This window comes from Scyliorhinus canicula, chromosome 1 (genome assembly GCF_902713615.1).
Source record: "Scyliorhinus canicula chromosome 1, sScyCan1.1, whole genome shotgun sequence".
In the NCBI taxonomy this organism is placed as follows: Eukaryota; Metazoa; Chordata; class Chondrichthyes; order Carcharhiniformes; family Scyliorhinidae; genus Scyliorhinus; species Scyliorhinus canicula.
This window is the reverse complement of record NC_052146.1, coordinates 209,522,135-209,538,505: the sequence shown is the minus strand read 5'-3', so window position 1 is coordinate 209,538,505 and position 16,371 is coordinate 209,522,135. Positions and strand designations below refer to the sequence as shown.

Genomic DNA, 16,371 nt, shown 5'->3' with positions numbered 1-16,371 from the left:
GCCCCATTTTAAAAAATCTGTTCCTGACCATTTTGAAGGTCATTGCAGCCGGCATTATGAAAAGCCGGCTGCTGCGTGCAGATTTGCACGATCAGGAGCACTGCAGCGGACAGCTCCGCGACCCTCCCGACACCCACCCGTGGGTCGAGCCCCTGAGTTTGACAATGCCTGCATTATCCAAGTCAATATATATGGTCGAAACAGTACAAGTCCATGGGGATCAACACTTGTCAGATCTGTTCACCAGGGCAAACTCTTTTTCCCTCCTCCCGTCCTTTACAAATTATCGACCCATGTCACAAGGTCACCGCTAATTCCCAATGCTGTCATTTTTGCCAATAACCTCCTGTGTGAAACCTCATCTAATACCTTTTGGAAGTCCAGTTATAATAATAATAATAAACTTTATTAGTGTCACAAGTAGGCTTACATTAACACTAATGAAGTTACTGTGAAAATCCCCTAGTCTCCACACTACGGCGCCTGTTCAGGTCCCGTGTCCATAGACACTAGTGACCTCCCCAAAGAATTTCAACAAGATTAGACGATCAATGGTGACTTTCTTTCATCAGTTATTTCTCATCCAAGTCTCCAATGATAAATTCCAGTAATTTTCCCCACAACTGATATTTAACTGAGACTTCGGCAGTTAACAGGTTTCTCCTTCATCCCCTCTTAAATAGCAGGAGTGACATTTGTACTCTCCCAATCCAAAATGCCCAATTTCTGAATCTAGAGCATTTAGAAAGTTATGACTAATGCAGCTGTAATTTCCGCACAAATTTCTTTTAATAGGCTGAAGTGGAAAGCATCAAATTCTGGAGATGTCTATTTTAATTTGTATAAGTTAGCATATGCTCTTGAAAAAAATCCTTTCAGGGCTTTTGTAATAAAGGCCTTAAACAGCTTATTTTAATCTGGTTATCTCAGTTAAAATACCAAAACAAGAGGATCTTATTTAAAGACAATCATTGCTATGTTAAGACTCAATTCTCTTCACTCTGTAATTAAATTTACAACAGAAACATTCACCCCTACATCCCATTATAATAGGTCCCGTTAATAAAGCTCATGGGCACCAGTTAATAGCAGTAATTTTATCAAGAGATTTAGCACAGTTCATAGAGAGGAGGCCAGAGTTAAGGGAATGTGAAAGGTTTTATTTGTGCATGCCAATTAAGTGTCTTCATCATACATACAGAAAACACTTCAGCCACAAAAGGAAGACAACATAAATTTGTTTCTTGTACATAGTGTATAAAATAGTCAGTCCACAAAAATGTACAAACCTTTCACCAGCAGCACTTAAAAGCACATGAAGGTTGTATATAAATCAAATTTACAAACCAGTTCATGGCAGCCTCTATTACTGTACACAATACCAGCTACGACCCATAGACCCAGCGTTATATCCTGCTAGACCAGCAATGATCTGAATAAAGGTGGCAAGTTTTGTTTTCTGACTGCAAGTGTGGGCAACGCTATTTCCTGTAACTCAGTGCATGCAGAAGGAAGCTTACAGGCACACCTTTTTAACAAATCCCCATAATGCTCAGGAACTGCAACCTGCTTCATTTAACATGGAACGTTTAATTGTGAGTCGACTCATTTTTCTGCCATATTAATTTCATGCCTTAGGTACCTGAATCCAACTGAATGTCACAACTGAAGTCTCCTGGATGCATCCTCGCCAACTCAAATTAAAAGCGGTAAACAATAAGACTTTCAAGGGCTGAATTACCCTTGCGGGCTTGGAGGATGGGTTCACGGAATAATCCCATTTGCAATCTCTTCCTCTAACAAGTATAATTAGTCAGGAGTCAGATCTTTTTTGCCCCCGTTCTATTGACATTGCAATCCCTGAAGAACAGCGCGGAGGTTCTACCACAATTCAGGCTAAGGGCAGACAATCAAATTTATTTGAAATGGTTAATGAATCTTGAGGCAAGAGAGAAGATGGCATATTCAAGGCAGCTCTTGGTCAGAAAATTCACTTAAACCTGGTCAGACATTCCAGCTTTAGAAGTGCATGCAGACAGAACTTAAAATTGCACCTTCACTAACTCTTTCATTGGGCACAGCACCATGTAAACCCATGGACGCAGCATTTATTGCTGGTAGGACCATAGGCCAATTATAGAATCCGTGTAATAATATTAGGGGATGAAACAACAATCAAGCACAAATCTACTCCTGTGACGAGCATTCGGGTAAATTCAGAATTTAGTGCTAAATTAGATCATCTGAAACCCAACTCTGAATCTTGAATTTGAACATTGCTCCCTAGAAGAAAATAAACTTCCCTGCCACAATTGGGACATAATCCTTAAAATGTAAATCTAAGTGGCATGCATTTTTGCCCATGTTTGTTCTGTCGGCAGAACTGTTAAGTGGGTCCAGAGAATTTGACTTTCTTTGAATGTCTTCCTCAGCCCAGATGAAGCTGTTGTAACAAAATGCCCCTCTCGTTCTTCTGACTATCAGAGTTTGGACGGCTAGGATTTACTCCTCTCTCTGTGGCCCTCCACTCCATGTCCCAACTGGATTATAAAGAATTAGAAGCATAACATAAAGAGAAATACACCTTTCCTTTATGAATCAACTACAGGTGACCATTGAGGCACCTCTACCAATCAGAGTTCACTTGCAAACCTTCCCATGCAGTATAAATTGTTGCTCTATTTCCATTGGGCATTGGACAAATTGTTGTGCAAGATGAAAAGCTTCGACAGCATGTATCTTTTTTCAGCAGTATTCTACATCTGTACTACCAAACGACTGTTGACAGATGACTGTGTTTTGGCCAGGAGGCGAACAAGACTCCTGGCGACGGAGGGGGTCACAGATTCCTGAATAGGCGAGTGTGCCATGCAAGCCTACATGGATGATAGGTTCTTGCACATGACATCATTTAAATAACATGGGTGTGTCCCAATTAAAAATTGGATCCAGGTTCACCTCAGCCCTTGCCTGGCTTCAGGGGATGAAACTGTTTTCAAGAAAACTCTTAGTTTGAGCTGTGAAGGCCCTGGGGAGGAAATGATGCACTTTAAAAGAAAACTGGATTGACATTGTTTTACTGAATGTTAGTAACCTCGATGGGAATAGTTTTGGCAAACATTTTATCCACTGAGGACAATAAGCCTTTAAAATCTGTGAACCCACTATCCTTAAGGCCCAGTCATGCCTTACTTTACAGCTGTCAACGACTAGGAATTGCAGTAACCTTTTCATCAAACCCAGATACGTATTAGGAATGCTAACATTGTTTGGGGATCCTGGAGGCTGTTAAGCTTCAGTCCAATGCAATAATGGTACAGACAGATTAATGCGGAGGTTTTGGGGGGGGGGGGGGGGGGGGGGGAAGTTTTATGGGCCCCAATCAATTCTTACAACATATAAAACTGTAACTTCTTACTTTAAGCTCAATGGGCGTGATCTTGGAAATGGTGCGACGTTGAAATGAAAAGGCTTCAATTACTTTGGCAGATTGAGTGCTATAAGTAGTGTGTTTAGTGGCAAGGCTGCAGTGAAAAGGTGTGAACACAGAGGCCCTCCCATTGCAAAATCACGCACACCCCACCAAATTTAATGTGGGCGGGGGATAAGCTGAATTTTGCGTTCATCAAGGCGAGGGCCAAGGGGACGCAACAACGGAGCACGCTCCTCTCAGGGACACATGGAGAGATTAACCATGTTAGAGGTTAGACAATTGAACTGCAACGTGTCAAAGCTTCAAACGCAGCGAAAAACATCTAAACAGTTGTCCTTTTACAGTCTCCAAGATTGACAACTCGGACTAAATTAAGGGGCAGCTTGGCCAGTGGTCCATATTGGCAACTGGGTGGAGACCTCTCAAAATCACCCCACATAGATACATTTTTATTTTTCATTCTTGCAAGGAAACATCTGAAGAACTCTGAAGCGATGTGTTATATAGGATGGGCACCCCAATTTGCTTCACAGCCAATTAAGTACTTCTGAAGTGTAGTCACTGTTTTAATGTGTAAAATGTGGCAGGCAATTTGTGCACAGCAAGCTCCACAAACAACATGAAATCAACCAAATAATTTTCCTTCAGTGATGACTGAGGGATAAATATTGGCCAGGATACCCGGGATAACTCTTGCTCTTCTACTGAGAGAAACTCAAGTATGTGAAAGGCCTGGGCTACATGAATCAGAGAGATGCAATATTATAAATGGCCTAGAGAATAGGCCTGAAGCCCATCCTATCACACATTGTTTCCGAGTTCTGCAAATAACACCAAAATAGTGGGAACGGGGTAATTTTATGTCCACCTGAGACAGGACCTCAGTTCAACATCCCATCTGAAAGATAGCACCTCTGGCAGAGCAGCACTCCCTCGGTACTGCACTCAACACTCTGGAGTGAGACTTGAACCCATAACCTTCTGACTCAAGAGGTGAGAATGCTACAACCCACTGAACCACAGCTGATACTGCAAGAGGGGGCCTGAGTTGCTATTTAATGCTTGCCTGGCGGTGACGCAGAAGTTCTGTCCAAACACTGGCCGCTTGACATAGCCTGCAGTTACAGATCCATGGCAGTGACCCCATTCCAACTCCAGAATCCAAACCAGAGAGCAAATTCCAGAAAGTACAAACATTGACAGATAAAGCGGTATACCGCATGTGGCAGGGAATTCAGTGCAAATGACACCATGGTCTTTCTAGTTCTTCAAGGAAGAGTCAGTGCATTTTCTGCCAGCTTGCTTAGCGCTGGCTAATGGAGCCATTTCCTGTAGAGCTGAGAGGCGTTAAACGGATTTCTCAAAGGAAATGAAAATAACTTCATGAATCTACAATTTCTTTCATGGTTCTCTTATTTTCATGCTGGCTTCTCGGAGGTACAATTAAGAGGAGCGAGAGTTGCAGTCAATGAATTCTGAGACGACATCAATACAGGGATAGAAGATAAAAGGGGATAGAAGACAATTAAAACTTTGGATCCACTGTAATAACATATCCTGCACTGCTTAAAGGATTAATTAGGTCTGCCGGTTGAGAATTACTGTCATGTTTTATTACATTGGAATCCAGGATGTTTAACAGAGATCAAATTCTGAAAATGCCTCCAAATCTTCTGATGGGGCAATAAAACAACAACAGTGACTATATGGGTGTTACAAGTTGAGCTAGATTCTGGGTTGAATAGTGAATAGAAATGATCTCTGCAACTTAAAGAAAAGATTGCAAATATTCAATTTTCTTAAAAAAAAACAACAATCCATAGGCCCAACAACCATAAACTAATCCATAGGTCAGACGAACACAGCAATATGCATTGTTAAAAAGAATATATCCGCCCAGAGTTATTCAACTTCTGACTTGCTGGGCGGATTAGCAACTCTGGTGCGCAAAGAGATCTAATCAGTAGCTATCGTTGCGCTAAATCAGGTCAGGGACTGGGCATCAGTGGGCTAAGGCGATCCAATTGCCACGTCCCATCTTTCACTAGGTTTGAATTGAAGCCTGGACTGAAAAGTGTTGAAGTCTGCTTTCCCTGAGAGAAGGGAAGGGTTACATGGTTATTAAGCAGATAAGCCCTTACGCCAAGAGGATTCACAGCAGCAGTTAAGCGGGCGGCTGTCGCTTGGATTAAAGCAACCCCCCCCCCCCACCTCACCACCCCGCGACTGCTTAAGAACAGGGGAGTGGGTGTGGCACGTAGACCCCCAGATGAATTAACAAGAATAAGGCAATGAAAATTACATTTTTAAAAAAGTACGTTACCACGTACGTAGGCAGCTGCAGTAATTAACCTTTTATCGCTCCCCTCACATTTATTTCCTTAAATATTACAATTTCATTTGTGGAAAGCATTTCACAGGTTTAAAAATCAGATAAACTGCTCTGTAGCAAACTTCTGAACGTGCATCCGAACGTATTCCCCCCCCCCCCCCCCTCCCCCACCCCTCACACAACTAGACAATGTTTCAAATGAGTTTCAATAGGACTTCGGTAAAAGGTTTACAAAAATTATAATTTGTGTATTTACAGGTATATTTCTTTCTATAACATTTCAACAAAATTCCATGCGATTAGACAATTCTTTGGCAACATTTCCCCATCAAAACATCTGCAGTTATGAATGTTATCAGCCTGAAAATCCAATTGCAGGTGACTCAAAATCGAACAAAGACGCACCCAAACATGCCTGAGTTTAACTTTTGGTTAAATCCTGAAGTAATATTTATTGCAATAGTTGCATAGAAAGATTTTTAAAAAAACATTTTAAATTCTCGCCTGGAGTAATAGCAACGGTTGTTTTTTTTTTAAATAACCTTTTTTTTTAAAACACTCCAACGGGACAAATTGCGCAAGTGAACGAACATGTACAGAAAAAAAAACAGCTGCAGGACTTGTGAACTAGGCTCTTGGATTCTTTTGGTTGGTCTCTTTGCCTCCCACCCCTCCCACAGTGCTGGCCTCTGAGAACCATACTGGTGGTATGTTACTGGCAAGGGGGTGGGGGTCCCTCTTCTCTTGATCGCTTGTTTTGATTGCTCTCTCGTGCGTAGTGTGTCGTCCCGCGGCAGCCCCCTCCTGCCCCCCCTTGTTTCCCCCACCCACTGGATTCACATTCACTAAAAAGGAGACACGTGCGCGGTTGCTGTGTCCATCACTGGGTGGCAGTGGCGGGGCGCATGCGTGCAACGCTCCTCGTAGCTCACGGTCCACACCGCGGAGGAACCTCAGTCGTCCATTTCAAAGTCTGACTCGTCGTAGAGTTCGGGCCGAACGCAGGGAGACCGCCTGGAATACTTGAACTGTAGGTAGTCTCCCATTTCATCCAGGACATTCAGCACCTGTAATAATGAATGTTTATCAAAAAGACATGCATTTCTGTGATGACTTTCGCAACTGGCAGACGTCTCAAAACACATTACAGCCCATGAAATAGTTTTGGTGACTGTTGCAATGTCGGAATCGACATCAATTATCCCTGAGCCCACTGCAGTTTAGTTGGTGGCTGAAATGTCAATGATATTATATTTCGCCCACAGAGTCATTACAGCACTCTGTAGTGCAATCCAGTCAGTCCCATTCCCCTGTTCTATCCCTGTAGCTCTGCAAGGTTATTTCCCTTAAGTGCACATCCAATTTTCTTTTCAAATCATTTACACATCTCCGCTCCCACCCCCTCACTCATGAGCAGCGGGTTCCAAGTCAGTACCACTCGCTGTGGAAAAAAGTTCTTACTTGAACCCCCCATTTTCTCTTGCCCTAAACCTCAAATCAGTCCCCCTAATCCTTGAATGATCAGCTAATGGGAATGGTCCTTTCTCGTCTACCTTATCTGAATGTGTCATGATCTCGTACACAGGGCAGCACGGTGGCACAAATGGTTAGCACGGTTGCCTCACGGCACCAAGGTCCCAGGTTCGATCCCGGCTCCGGGTCACTATCTGTGTGGAGTTTGCACATTCTCCCCGTGTTTGTGTGGGTTTTGCCCCCACAACCCAAAGGATGTGCAGGGTAGGTGGATTGGCCACGCTAAATTGCCCCATAATGGAAAAAATGAATTGGATATGCAAAATTTTTTTTTTAATGATCTCGTACACGCCTCTATCAAATCTTCCATCAGCCGTCCGATAAGTAGAACAAGTCCAGCTTCTCTAACCAAATCTGGGAGCTTAAATTCCCTGGAACCATTCTGGCAAATCTGCACCTATGAAGGACACTTGCGTCCTCCTCAAGGGCATCAACCAGACGTTACATCTGGGCAGGTTCGGGTACAGCTGGGTGCAGCTATATAGGGCGTGCTGACAAGGGGTGAGAAACAGCTGGTGTGACGGCACTGTGAGCTACCAGACTTACCTAAATCTAGAACTCACTGTTTGCCGTTGAGGCTATAAGGATCAATTGACAACTTTGAAGCTGTGATTGATGGATTTCTGCTAGCCAAGGCTACAACAACATCTGTGACTTGCAATTGCACCTTTAACGTGGCTAAGATGCCCCTTGGAACCTCAGAGGAGATTAAGAAACAAAATTTGACACAGAGCCAATAAAAGAGCTATTTAACACAGAGGTCGAAGAGTTTGGTTTCAAGGAGCTTCTTAAAGATGGAAATTGAGAGGTGGACAAGTTTTGGGAGGGAACTGCAGAACATGGAGCCAAGGCACCTGAAGGCATGGCCGCCAGTGGGGGGAGAGACTAAATTGAGGGCTGCACAACAGGCCAGAATGAATGGAGCACATACATCATGGAGGGTTGTGGGGCTGGAGGAGATTATAGAGATACAAAAGATGTGGAGCCTGAGGCTGGTTAATGAAGATCTAGATGAATCATGATGTCCCTGAATAATGGAATAGACTCGAAGGGTTGAATGGCCTCCTCCAGTTCCTAGGAGTCCATAAGAAAAACAGAGCGGCTCCATTTCAGGACCCTAAAATGTCACTAAACTGCCCTCTAGTGGCACCAAGTCCAAACTTCTACCATGATGCTTGAACATAGAACATAGAACAGTACAGCACAGAACAGGCCCTTGATGTTGTGCCGAACAATGATCACCCCACTTAAACCCACGTAACCCGTAACCCAACAATCCCCCCATTAACCTTACACTACGGGCAATTTAGCATGGCCAATCCACCTAACCCGCACATCTTTGGACTGTGGGAGGAAACCGGAGCACCCGGAGGAAACCCACTCGCACACGGGGAGGACGTGCAGACTCCACACAGACAGTGACCCAGCCGGGAATCGAACCTGGGACCCTGGAGCTGTGAAGCATTGATGCTAACCACCATGCTACCGTGAGGCCCCAAGTTTATTTGAAGTTTATTCCAGTCAAACACGATCCGGAGACCTGGTTCCTGCGCAAACACTTTTCTGTGAAGGCCACCCAGCCTCTTGCCAGAACCCGGTGACACCCAGTTCCAGCTGTGAAAGGATCACTTATCAGAAAATGCCAGCTGCTGCCTCGATAAACTGGGAGACGGTGGTGTCGAGGTAATGTCACTGGACGAGGAACCCAGAGTCTCGAGCTAATGCGTTGGGGACAAGGATTCAAAACCCACCACGACAGCTGGTGGAATTTAAATTCAATTCATAAAGCTTGTCTCAGTAACTATCATCAATTGTTGTAAAAACCCATCTGGCTCACTAATGTCCCTTTAGTGAAGGAAATCAGCCGTCTTTACACAGCCTGATGTACATGTGACTCCAGACCCACGGCAGTGTGATTGACTCTTAAATGCCCTCTGAAATGGCCTGGCAAGATACTCAATTCATGGGGGCAATTATGGATACAAATTCTGGCCAAGTCAGCGACAGGCACATTTCATGAAAGAAGAATTTAAAAAAAACAATGTGCCTTTATGTACCGCCTGAGCCGCTTCGCAGGAACAATTAGTAAACAAACTTTAACATTGAACCACATCTCGGAGAAAGCTTGGTCAGAATTGCAGGTTTTAAGGAGAGTCTAAAAGGATGATAGTTGGAGAGATTTGGGGAGGAGATTCCAGAACTTAGGGCCCAGGCGCTGAAGGCGTGGTCATCAATGGCGGACCGATGGGAATTGGGGATATAGGAGAGACTAGAATTAGAGGAACGCAAAGTAAAGGGATGTATATAATCTACAGATTGCTTACTAGTATTGAGATTGAGTTGACATAAAGTGGTTGAGTTTTAAATGTAAATGTAAATGATCTTTATTGTCACAAGTGGGCTGACATTAACACTGCAATGAAGTTACTGTGAAAAGCCCCGAGTCGCCACACTCCGGCGCCTGTTCGGGTACACGGAGGGAGAATTCAGAATTCTCAGCTGGTACGGGAATTGAACCCGCGCTGCTGGCCTTGGTCTACATCACAGACCAGACAGCTGAGGTAAACCAGCCCTAACACTGCGTAGGGTTAGAACTGGACACATATATACCATTTGCTCCTGTACCCCCTGTGGAATTGCACCTTTATCTCTCCGTGTCCTCTCACCAAAATGCAGTACTTCTCGGAATTGAATTTTATTCACTACTTATCTACCCATTCCACCGGCCAGTCTAGCTGGTTTTGCTCAGATGGCTGGGCAGCTGGTTCGTGACGCAGAGCGAAGCCAGCAGCGTGGGTTCAATTCCGAGGTTATTCATGAAGGCCCCGCCTTGTCAACCTTGCCCCTCGCCTGAGGTGTGGTGACCCTCGGGTTAAATCACCACCAGTCAGCTCTTCCCAGATGACCATAGGGGAAAGGAATCTGTGGTCCTCTGGGACTATGGCAACTTTATCTTTACTTTAATATGTCCTCTTAATGTCTATTAATATCCTCTCATATTTCTGGGTTTTGTGTCACCTGCAGTTTGAAATTGTCCTCTGGATGAGGGGGATAGAGCGGGAGAATTGGACTGGGGACAGGATGAAAGAGCGGGAGATTGGGACTGGGGTCAATATATATCATGGAGAGCATGGGTCCCAAACTCAACCACAGGGCTGCCCACTACAAATCGTCCTCCAGACTGAAAAGCAACCGTTCACTCGGTTTCCCGACACAGCCAATTTTGTATCTACACTGCGACGGCCCCTTCAATCCCACTGACTCTGGCTTTGCTGGGCAAGTCTGTTATGTCCCACTTTGTCAAACGGCTTCTGGGAGTCCATGTGCATCCCATTAACTGTATTATCCTCATGAACCCATTTTGTCACATCCCTGCAGCAATTCTCATGAATCCTTTCTCCGTCTTCTCTAACACCCTCACAAAGTTACATCCTTCCGAAAATGTGGTGCCCATAACTGGGAACGCAATACTTCACAAAGTAGCACTTCATGCTACTGTCCGGAGCAGTGTTTTATTTGGCTTCATCATGACCACCTTGCTTTTATACTCCATGCCTTTATTAATGTAGCCCAGGATACAATGTGCTTTATAAAGCATGCTCTCCACCTGTCCTCTCACCTTCAAATGATTTCTGCACAAACACACCCAGGACGCTCTGCTCCTCCACCCCATTTAGAATCGTTCCCTTTATTTTACACTGTCTCTCTATACGTTAGCAGAATGCTCGGCAGGAACTCACCGTGTCCAACATCTGCCGTGTGTGCGCTGCAGACAGACAGAAGCGAGCTCGAGATTCCACAATGGGAGTGGCGGGAAAACCGACCACCACCACCCCAATGTTCTTCTTTAACATTCTCCTGGCAAATGCACTAGAAGCAGAGATTCTGGTTACAACACAGCTGTTTGCTAAACAATGCTGAACAACAACAAAAGCCCCTGCATTTATTTAGCACCTTTAGGTTAGTAAAATGTGCTTTATTTTAATCAAATAAAATAGGACGACGCGTCACATAAGACAATATTAGTACAGCTGACCAATGGGTTGGTTAACGAGGTTGGTTGAAAGAAGTGGAGAGATTTATAGGCTTGGGGAGCTTTAGGGAGGGAATTCCACAGCACCAATGGAGGAGTGATCAGAATCGGGGATTACAGACTTCCGGTGGCCGCCATGGAGTGAGTGGTCGCACATTTGGTGGCTCCTGCTCAGGGTGGATTTTGTTGGTCCTTTCCCACCCGTATGGTCGAAAGGTGTGTGAGTGCCCGGGGACGGTAATACTCCTCTGGTGAGTCTGGTGTACGGATCAGGGGACGCGGAGTGCTATGAGAACAAGAGAGAAGCAGGAGCAGGACAGTTTTCGTTGTGCGCCACAGGTTAGAATGGCGAAGGGTCGGGGGGGGGGGGGCGCTGCCCGCCCAGTGGTCGATGGAGCAACTGGTGGAGCTTTTGAATAATAATAAGGAAGGAGGGAGAGGAGGGGTGGATTGGAAGGAGTGGGGAGGTTAGAGGCTTTGGGTCTCTAGCAGAGGAAGGAGGGAGAGGAGGGGTGGATTGGAGGGAGGTGGGGTGGTTAGAGGCTTTGGGCCTCTAGCAGAGGAAGGAGGGAGAGGAGGGGTGGATTGGAGGGAGGTGGGGAGGTTAGAGGCTTTGGGTCTCTAGCAGAGGAAGGAGGGAGAGGAGGGGTGGATTGGAGGGTGGTGGGGAGGTTAGAGGCTTTGGGTCTCTAGCAGAGGAAGTAGGCCTCGGAAGACCGAGCTAAGGTGGTGGAGCAGCTCAGAGCAGCGATTGAGAAAGTGGGGCAGAGGTTGGAGGCTCAGGGCCTGGCGATTCAGAAGTTGGAGGAGGCGGTGGGGGAACATTTAAAAAAATAAATTTGACCCAATTCTGTATATCCAATTCAGGGCAATTTGGCGTGTCCAATCCACCTACCCTGCACATCTTTTTGGGTTGTGGTGGGGTGGGACCCACTCAGACACGGAGAGAATGTGCAAAATTCCACATGGACAGTGACCTGGGGCCGGGATCGAACCCAGGTCCTCAGCGCGTGATGCAGCAGTGCTAACCACTGCCCCACCGTGCTGCCCGGCGGTGGGGGAGCCTGAGGAGCGGATGGCCTCGATGGCGGTGGAGTTGGGGATAGTGGTGGACAGCCAGATGAGGCTGAGAGAGAAGTTTGAAGACATGGAGAATCGCTCCAGGTGACGGAAATTAAGGAAAGTCAGGATGCCCAAGGGCACCGAGAGAGCAGATGCCGCCGAGTATGTGACAAGGATGCTGGAGAAGTTGATGGGTTGATGGGGGAGTGGTCCTATGACCGGCCCCTCGAGGTGGATCGGGCGCACGGGCTGCTGAAGAGGAGGCCGCAGGTGGGGGAGCCGCCGAGGGCGATGGTGGTGAGGCTGCAGCACTTCTTGGATGAGGAGAAGTTTTGCAGTGGGCGAGGCAGGCCAGGAGATGAACCTGGGAAGGGAGTGAGCTGCGGATCTATCAGGACCTGGGTACCGAGCTGGCGAAGTGAGAGCCGGGTTCAACCGGGTAAAAGCTGCCCTCTTCAAGAAGGGAGTGAAGTTTGGGGTTTTGTATCCTGCCCCCTTGTGGGTGACTCATCATGGACAGCATGGTGGCAGAGTGGCTAGCACTGTGGCCTCCCAGCTCCGGGGACCAGTGTTCAATTACGTCCTTGGGTGCCTATCTGTGTGGAGTTTTCACTTTCTCCCCGTGTCTCCATGGGTTTCCTCCAGGTGCTCCAGTTTCCTTCCATAGTCCAAAGATGTGCAGGTTAAGTGGATTGGCCATGCTAAATTGTGCCTTATTGTCCAGGAACGTGTATGTTAAGTTAAAGGGTTATAGGTATAGGGCGGAGAAGTGGGCATGGGTGAAGTGCTCTTTCAGAGGGTCGGAGCAGATTTGATGGGCCGAACAGCCTCGTTCTGCACTGTATGAATTCTATGATCGGAAGCAGGAGTTTTATTTTGACTCGCCAGAGGAGGTGATGGACTTTATGAGAGCCTTGGACTGGAAGGAGTGTGAGGACATTGAACTTTGGAGATGAGCTTTGTGTTTATGGTGGAATGTTTGGGGTGGGTAGTTCAGGGTGGGTTTCGACGGGGTAGCGGCAATATTGAGTTTGTTCTTCTTTGTTTGTTGGTGGCTGGGAGGAGAGGTGGACTGGAGGGGGATGGAGAGGTTAGAGGCCTTGGGCGGGGGCACCATGCTAGCTGGACGGCCTAGTTAACGGATGTGAAGTGGGGTTGGATGGGTTGGTTTGGGTTTGGGGGGGGGGGTTGCTGACATGGTTGCAGTTAGTGCGGTGCAGTTGGGAAGGGAGAAATGGCGGTGGACATTCAAGGGCAGCCTGGAAGGGCCCGTGACATGGGCTGAGAGCTGGCCCAAGAAGGGATATGGCCGATTGACCGGGGGGAGGGGGGGGGTCCCAGACCAGGCTGGTCACGTGGAACGTGCGAGAGTTGAATGGGCTGGCTGGATTGCATGTGTTCACGCATCTGAGGAGTCTGAAGGCAAACATTGTGTTTTTGCAGGAGACGCACCTAAAACTGGGAGATCAGATGAGGCTGAGGAATCGATGGGCAGCACGGTAGCACAAGTGGATAGCACTATGGCTTCACAGCACCAGGTCCCAGGTTCGATTCCCCGTCTGTGCGGAGTTTACATGTTCTTCCCGTGTCTGCGTGGGTTTCCTCCGGGTGCTCCAGTTTCTTCCCACAGTCCAAAGATGTACAGGTTAGGTGGATTGGCCATGAGAAATTGCCCTTGGTGACCAAAAAAGTTTAAGAGGGGTTATTGGGTTACGGGAATAGGGTGGAAGTGAGGGCTTAAATGGGTCGGTGCAGTCTCGATGGGCCGAATGGCCGCCTTCTGCACTGTATGTTCAATGGATGGGTGGGGCAGGTGTTCCACTCGGGGTTGGAAATTAAATGAATAATAATCGCTTATTGACACAAGTAGGCTTCAATGAAGTTACTGTGAAAAGCCCCTAGTCGCCACATTCCGGCACCTGTTCGGGATTGTATATAAAAGCGAAGGGAGTGGCGGTGTTGGTCAATACGAGGGTGGCGTTTGAGGTGGGGAGCATTGTGACCGATCTGGGGGGTAGGTATGTGGTGGTTAGTGGGAAGCTGAGGGGATGTCGATGGTCTTGGTTAATGTTTCCGCCCCAAATTGGAGTGATGTGGGTTTCATGAGGTGGGTGTTACGGAGGATTCCGGATTTAGACAGGGCAACACGGTAGCACAGTGGTTAGCACAGTTGCTTCACAGCTCCAGGGTCCCAGGTTCGATTCCCGGCTTGGGTCACTGTCTGTGCGGAGCCTGCACGTTCTCCCCGTGTCTGCGTGGGTTTCCCCCGTGTGCTCCGGTTTCCTCCCACAGTCCAATGTGCAGGGGGAGATGGATTGGCCACACTAAATTGCCCTTAGTGTCCAAAAAAAGGTTGGGTGGGGTAACTAGGATAGGGGGGAGGTGTGGGCTTGGGTGGGGTGCTCTTTCCAAGGGCCAGTGCAGACACAATGGGCCAAATGGCCTCCTTCTGCACTATAAAGTCTATGATTCTAGACATGCACCGGTTGATTATGGGGGAGGGGGTAACTTTAATACTGTTCTGGATCCGAGCCTGGGCCACTCGATACCAAAGTAATTGGGGGGTCGGCGATGGTTGGGTAGCTGATGGGGTTCATGGAGCACATAGGGGTCAGACCCAAGGAGTTTTCATTCCTCTCCCATGTTCCTGTATCGCCTTTTTCGTAATGGACAAGGTGCTGCTGGTGGGGGTGGCCGACTTGGGGTATTCGAGGATCGTGGCCTCTGACCACGCACCACATTGGGTGGATTTACGGGTTGTTCCGGGTGAGGCCCAACGGCCGCAATGGAGGTTAGATGTGGGTGGATGCGGGTGTGTGTGAGAGGGTGCAGGCTACCATTCGGGGCTCTGTGGAGGTGAGTGATATGGGGGAAGTCACAGCCACCACGCTGTGGGAGGCACTTAAGGCTGTAGTCAGAGGGGAGTTTATTTTGATTCAGTCGCATAGGGAGAGGGTGGAGTGGAAGGAGAGGGCGAGGCTGGTAGAAGAGATCTTGAGGGTGGATAGGAGGTACTCACTGGCACTGGAGGAGGGGTTGTTGAAGAAGCGACAGAGGCTCCAGATGAAGTTTGGGTTAGTGTCGACAGGGAAAGCGGTGGGGCAGTTGCGGAGTGCTACAGGGGCAGTGTATGAATACGGGGAGAAGACAAATAAGATGCTGGCCCATCCATCGAGGAAACAGGCAGCAGCAAAGGGAGATTGGTAGAGTGAGGGACGATGGGATTAAGATGGTGATGGATCCGGAGGGGGTGAATGGGGTATTTGAGGCGTTTTATAGGTGGCTCTATGAGTTGGAGCCCCCGAGGGGGGAAGAGGGGATGAGGAGGTTCCTGGATGAGTTGGAGTTTCCCAAGGTGGAGGTGGGGCGTGTTTAGTGTCTGGAGGACCCGATTGGGCTGCAGGAAGTGATGGATGATGTGGGGGCGATGCAGGCAGGTAAGGCTCCAGGATAATGGGTTCCCAGTCAAATTTTATAAAAAGTTTTGGTGCAACTGCTGGTGAGGGCAGATAATGAGGTGAGGGAGAGGGGGGAACTCCCCCCAACTTTATCGCAGGCTTCTATCTTTCTGATTATTAAAAAAGGTTAAGGACCCGGAGCAGTGTGGGTTGCACTGCCCAATATCGTTGTTGAATGTCGATGTTAAGCTGTTGGCGAAAGTGCTGGCATCGCGGATTGAGGACTGTTTGCCGAGGTGTTGGGTGTGGGGGTGGCCCCGAGTCCAGAGGTCCCGATATTTGAGGTGTTGGAAGACTCGGGAGTGCAAGAGGGTAGGGGGAGAGAAGCCGATGTGCTGGCCTTTGCCTCCCTGATTGCCCGGGGATGGATTTTGTTGTGTTGGCGGGTCTCGGTGCTGCCAAAGGCAGGGGGTGTGGGTGAGTGACTTGGCAGAATTCCTGGGGTTGGAAAAGGGTCAAGTTCGCCCTGCGGGGGTCGGTGGAGGGGTTCACCCGGAGGTGGAAACCGTTCATCGATTTC

General features: G+C 47.6%; 1 protein-coding gene across 1 annotated transcript in view; it reads right to left on the bottom strand.

Annotated features, from left to right (window-relative positions):
* Positions 1 to 1,139: 1,139 nt before the first annotated feature.
* The window catches only part of sptlc3 (serine palmitoyltransferase, long chain base subunit 3), a 126,400-nt gene continuing 111,168 nt past the window's right edge, over positions 1,140 to 16,371 (bottom strand). Inside the window, exons 11-12 of the mRNA XM_038792491.1 lie at positions 11,039 to 11,168; positions 1,140 to 6,832 (exon numbers count right to left, since the gene is read on the bottom strand). Of these exons, the coding sequence (XP_038648419.1) occupies positions 6,719 to 6,832; positions 11,039 to 11,168 (244 nt within the window). The 3' untranslated portion in view covers positions 1,140 to 6,718. The remainder of the gene's footprint in view (positions 6,833 to 11,038; positions 11,169 to 16,371) is intronic.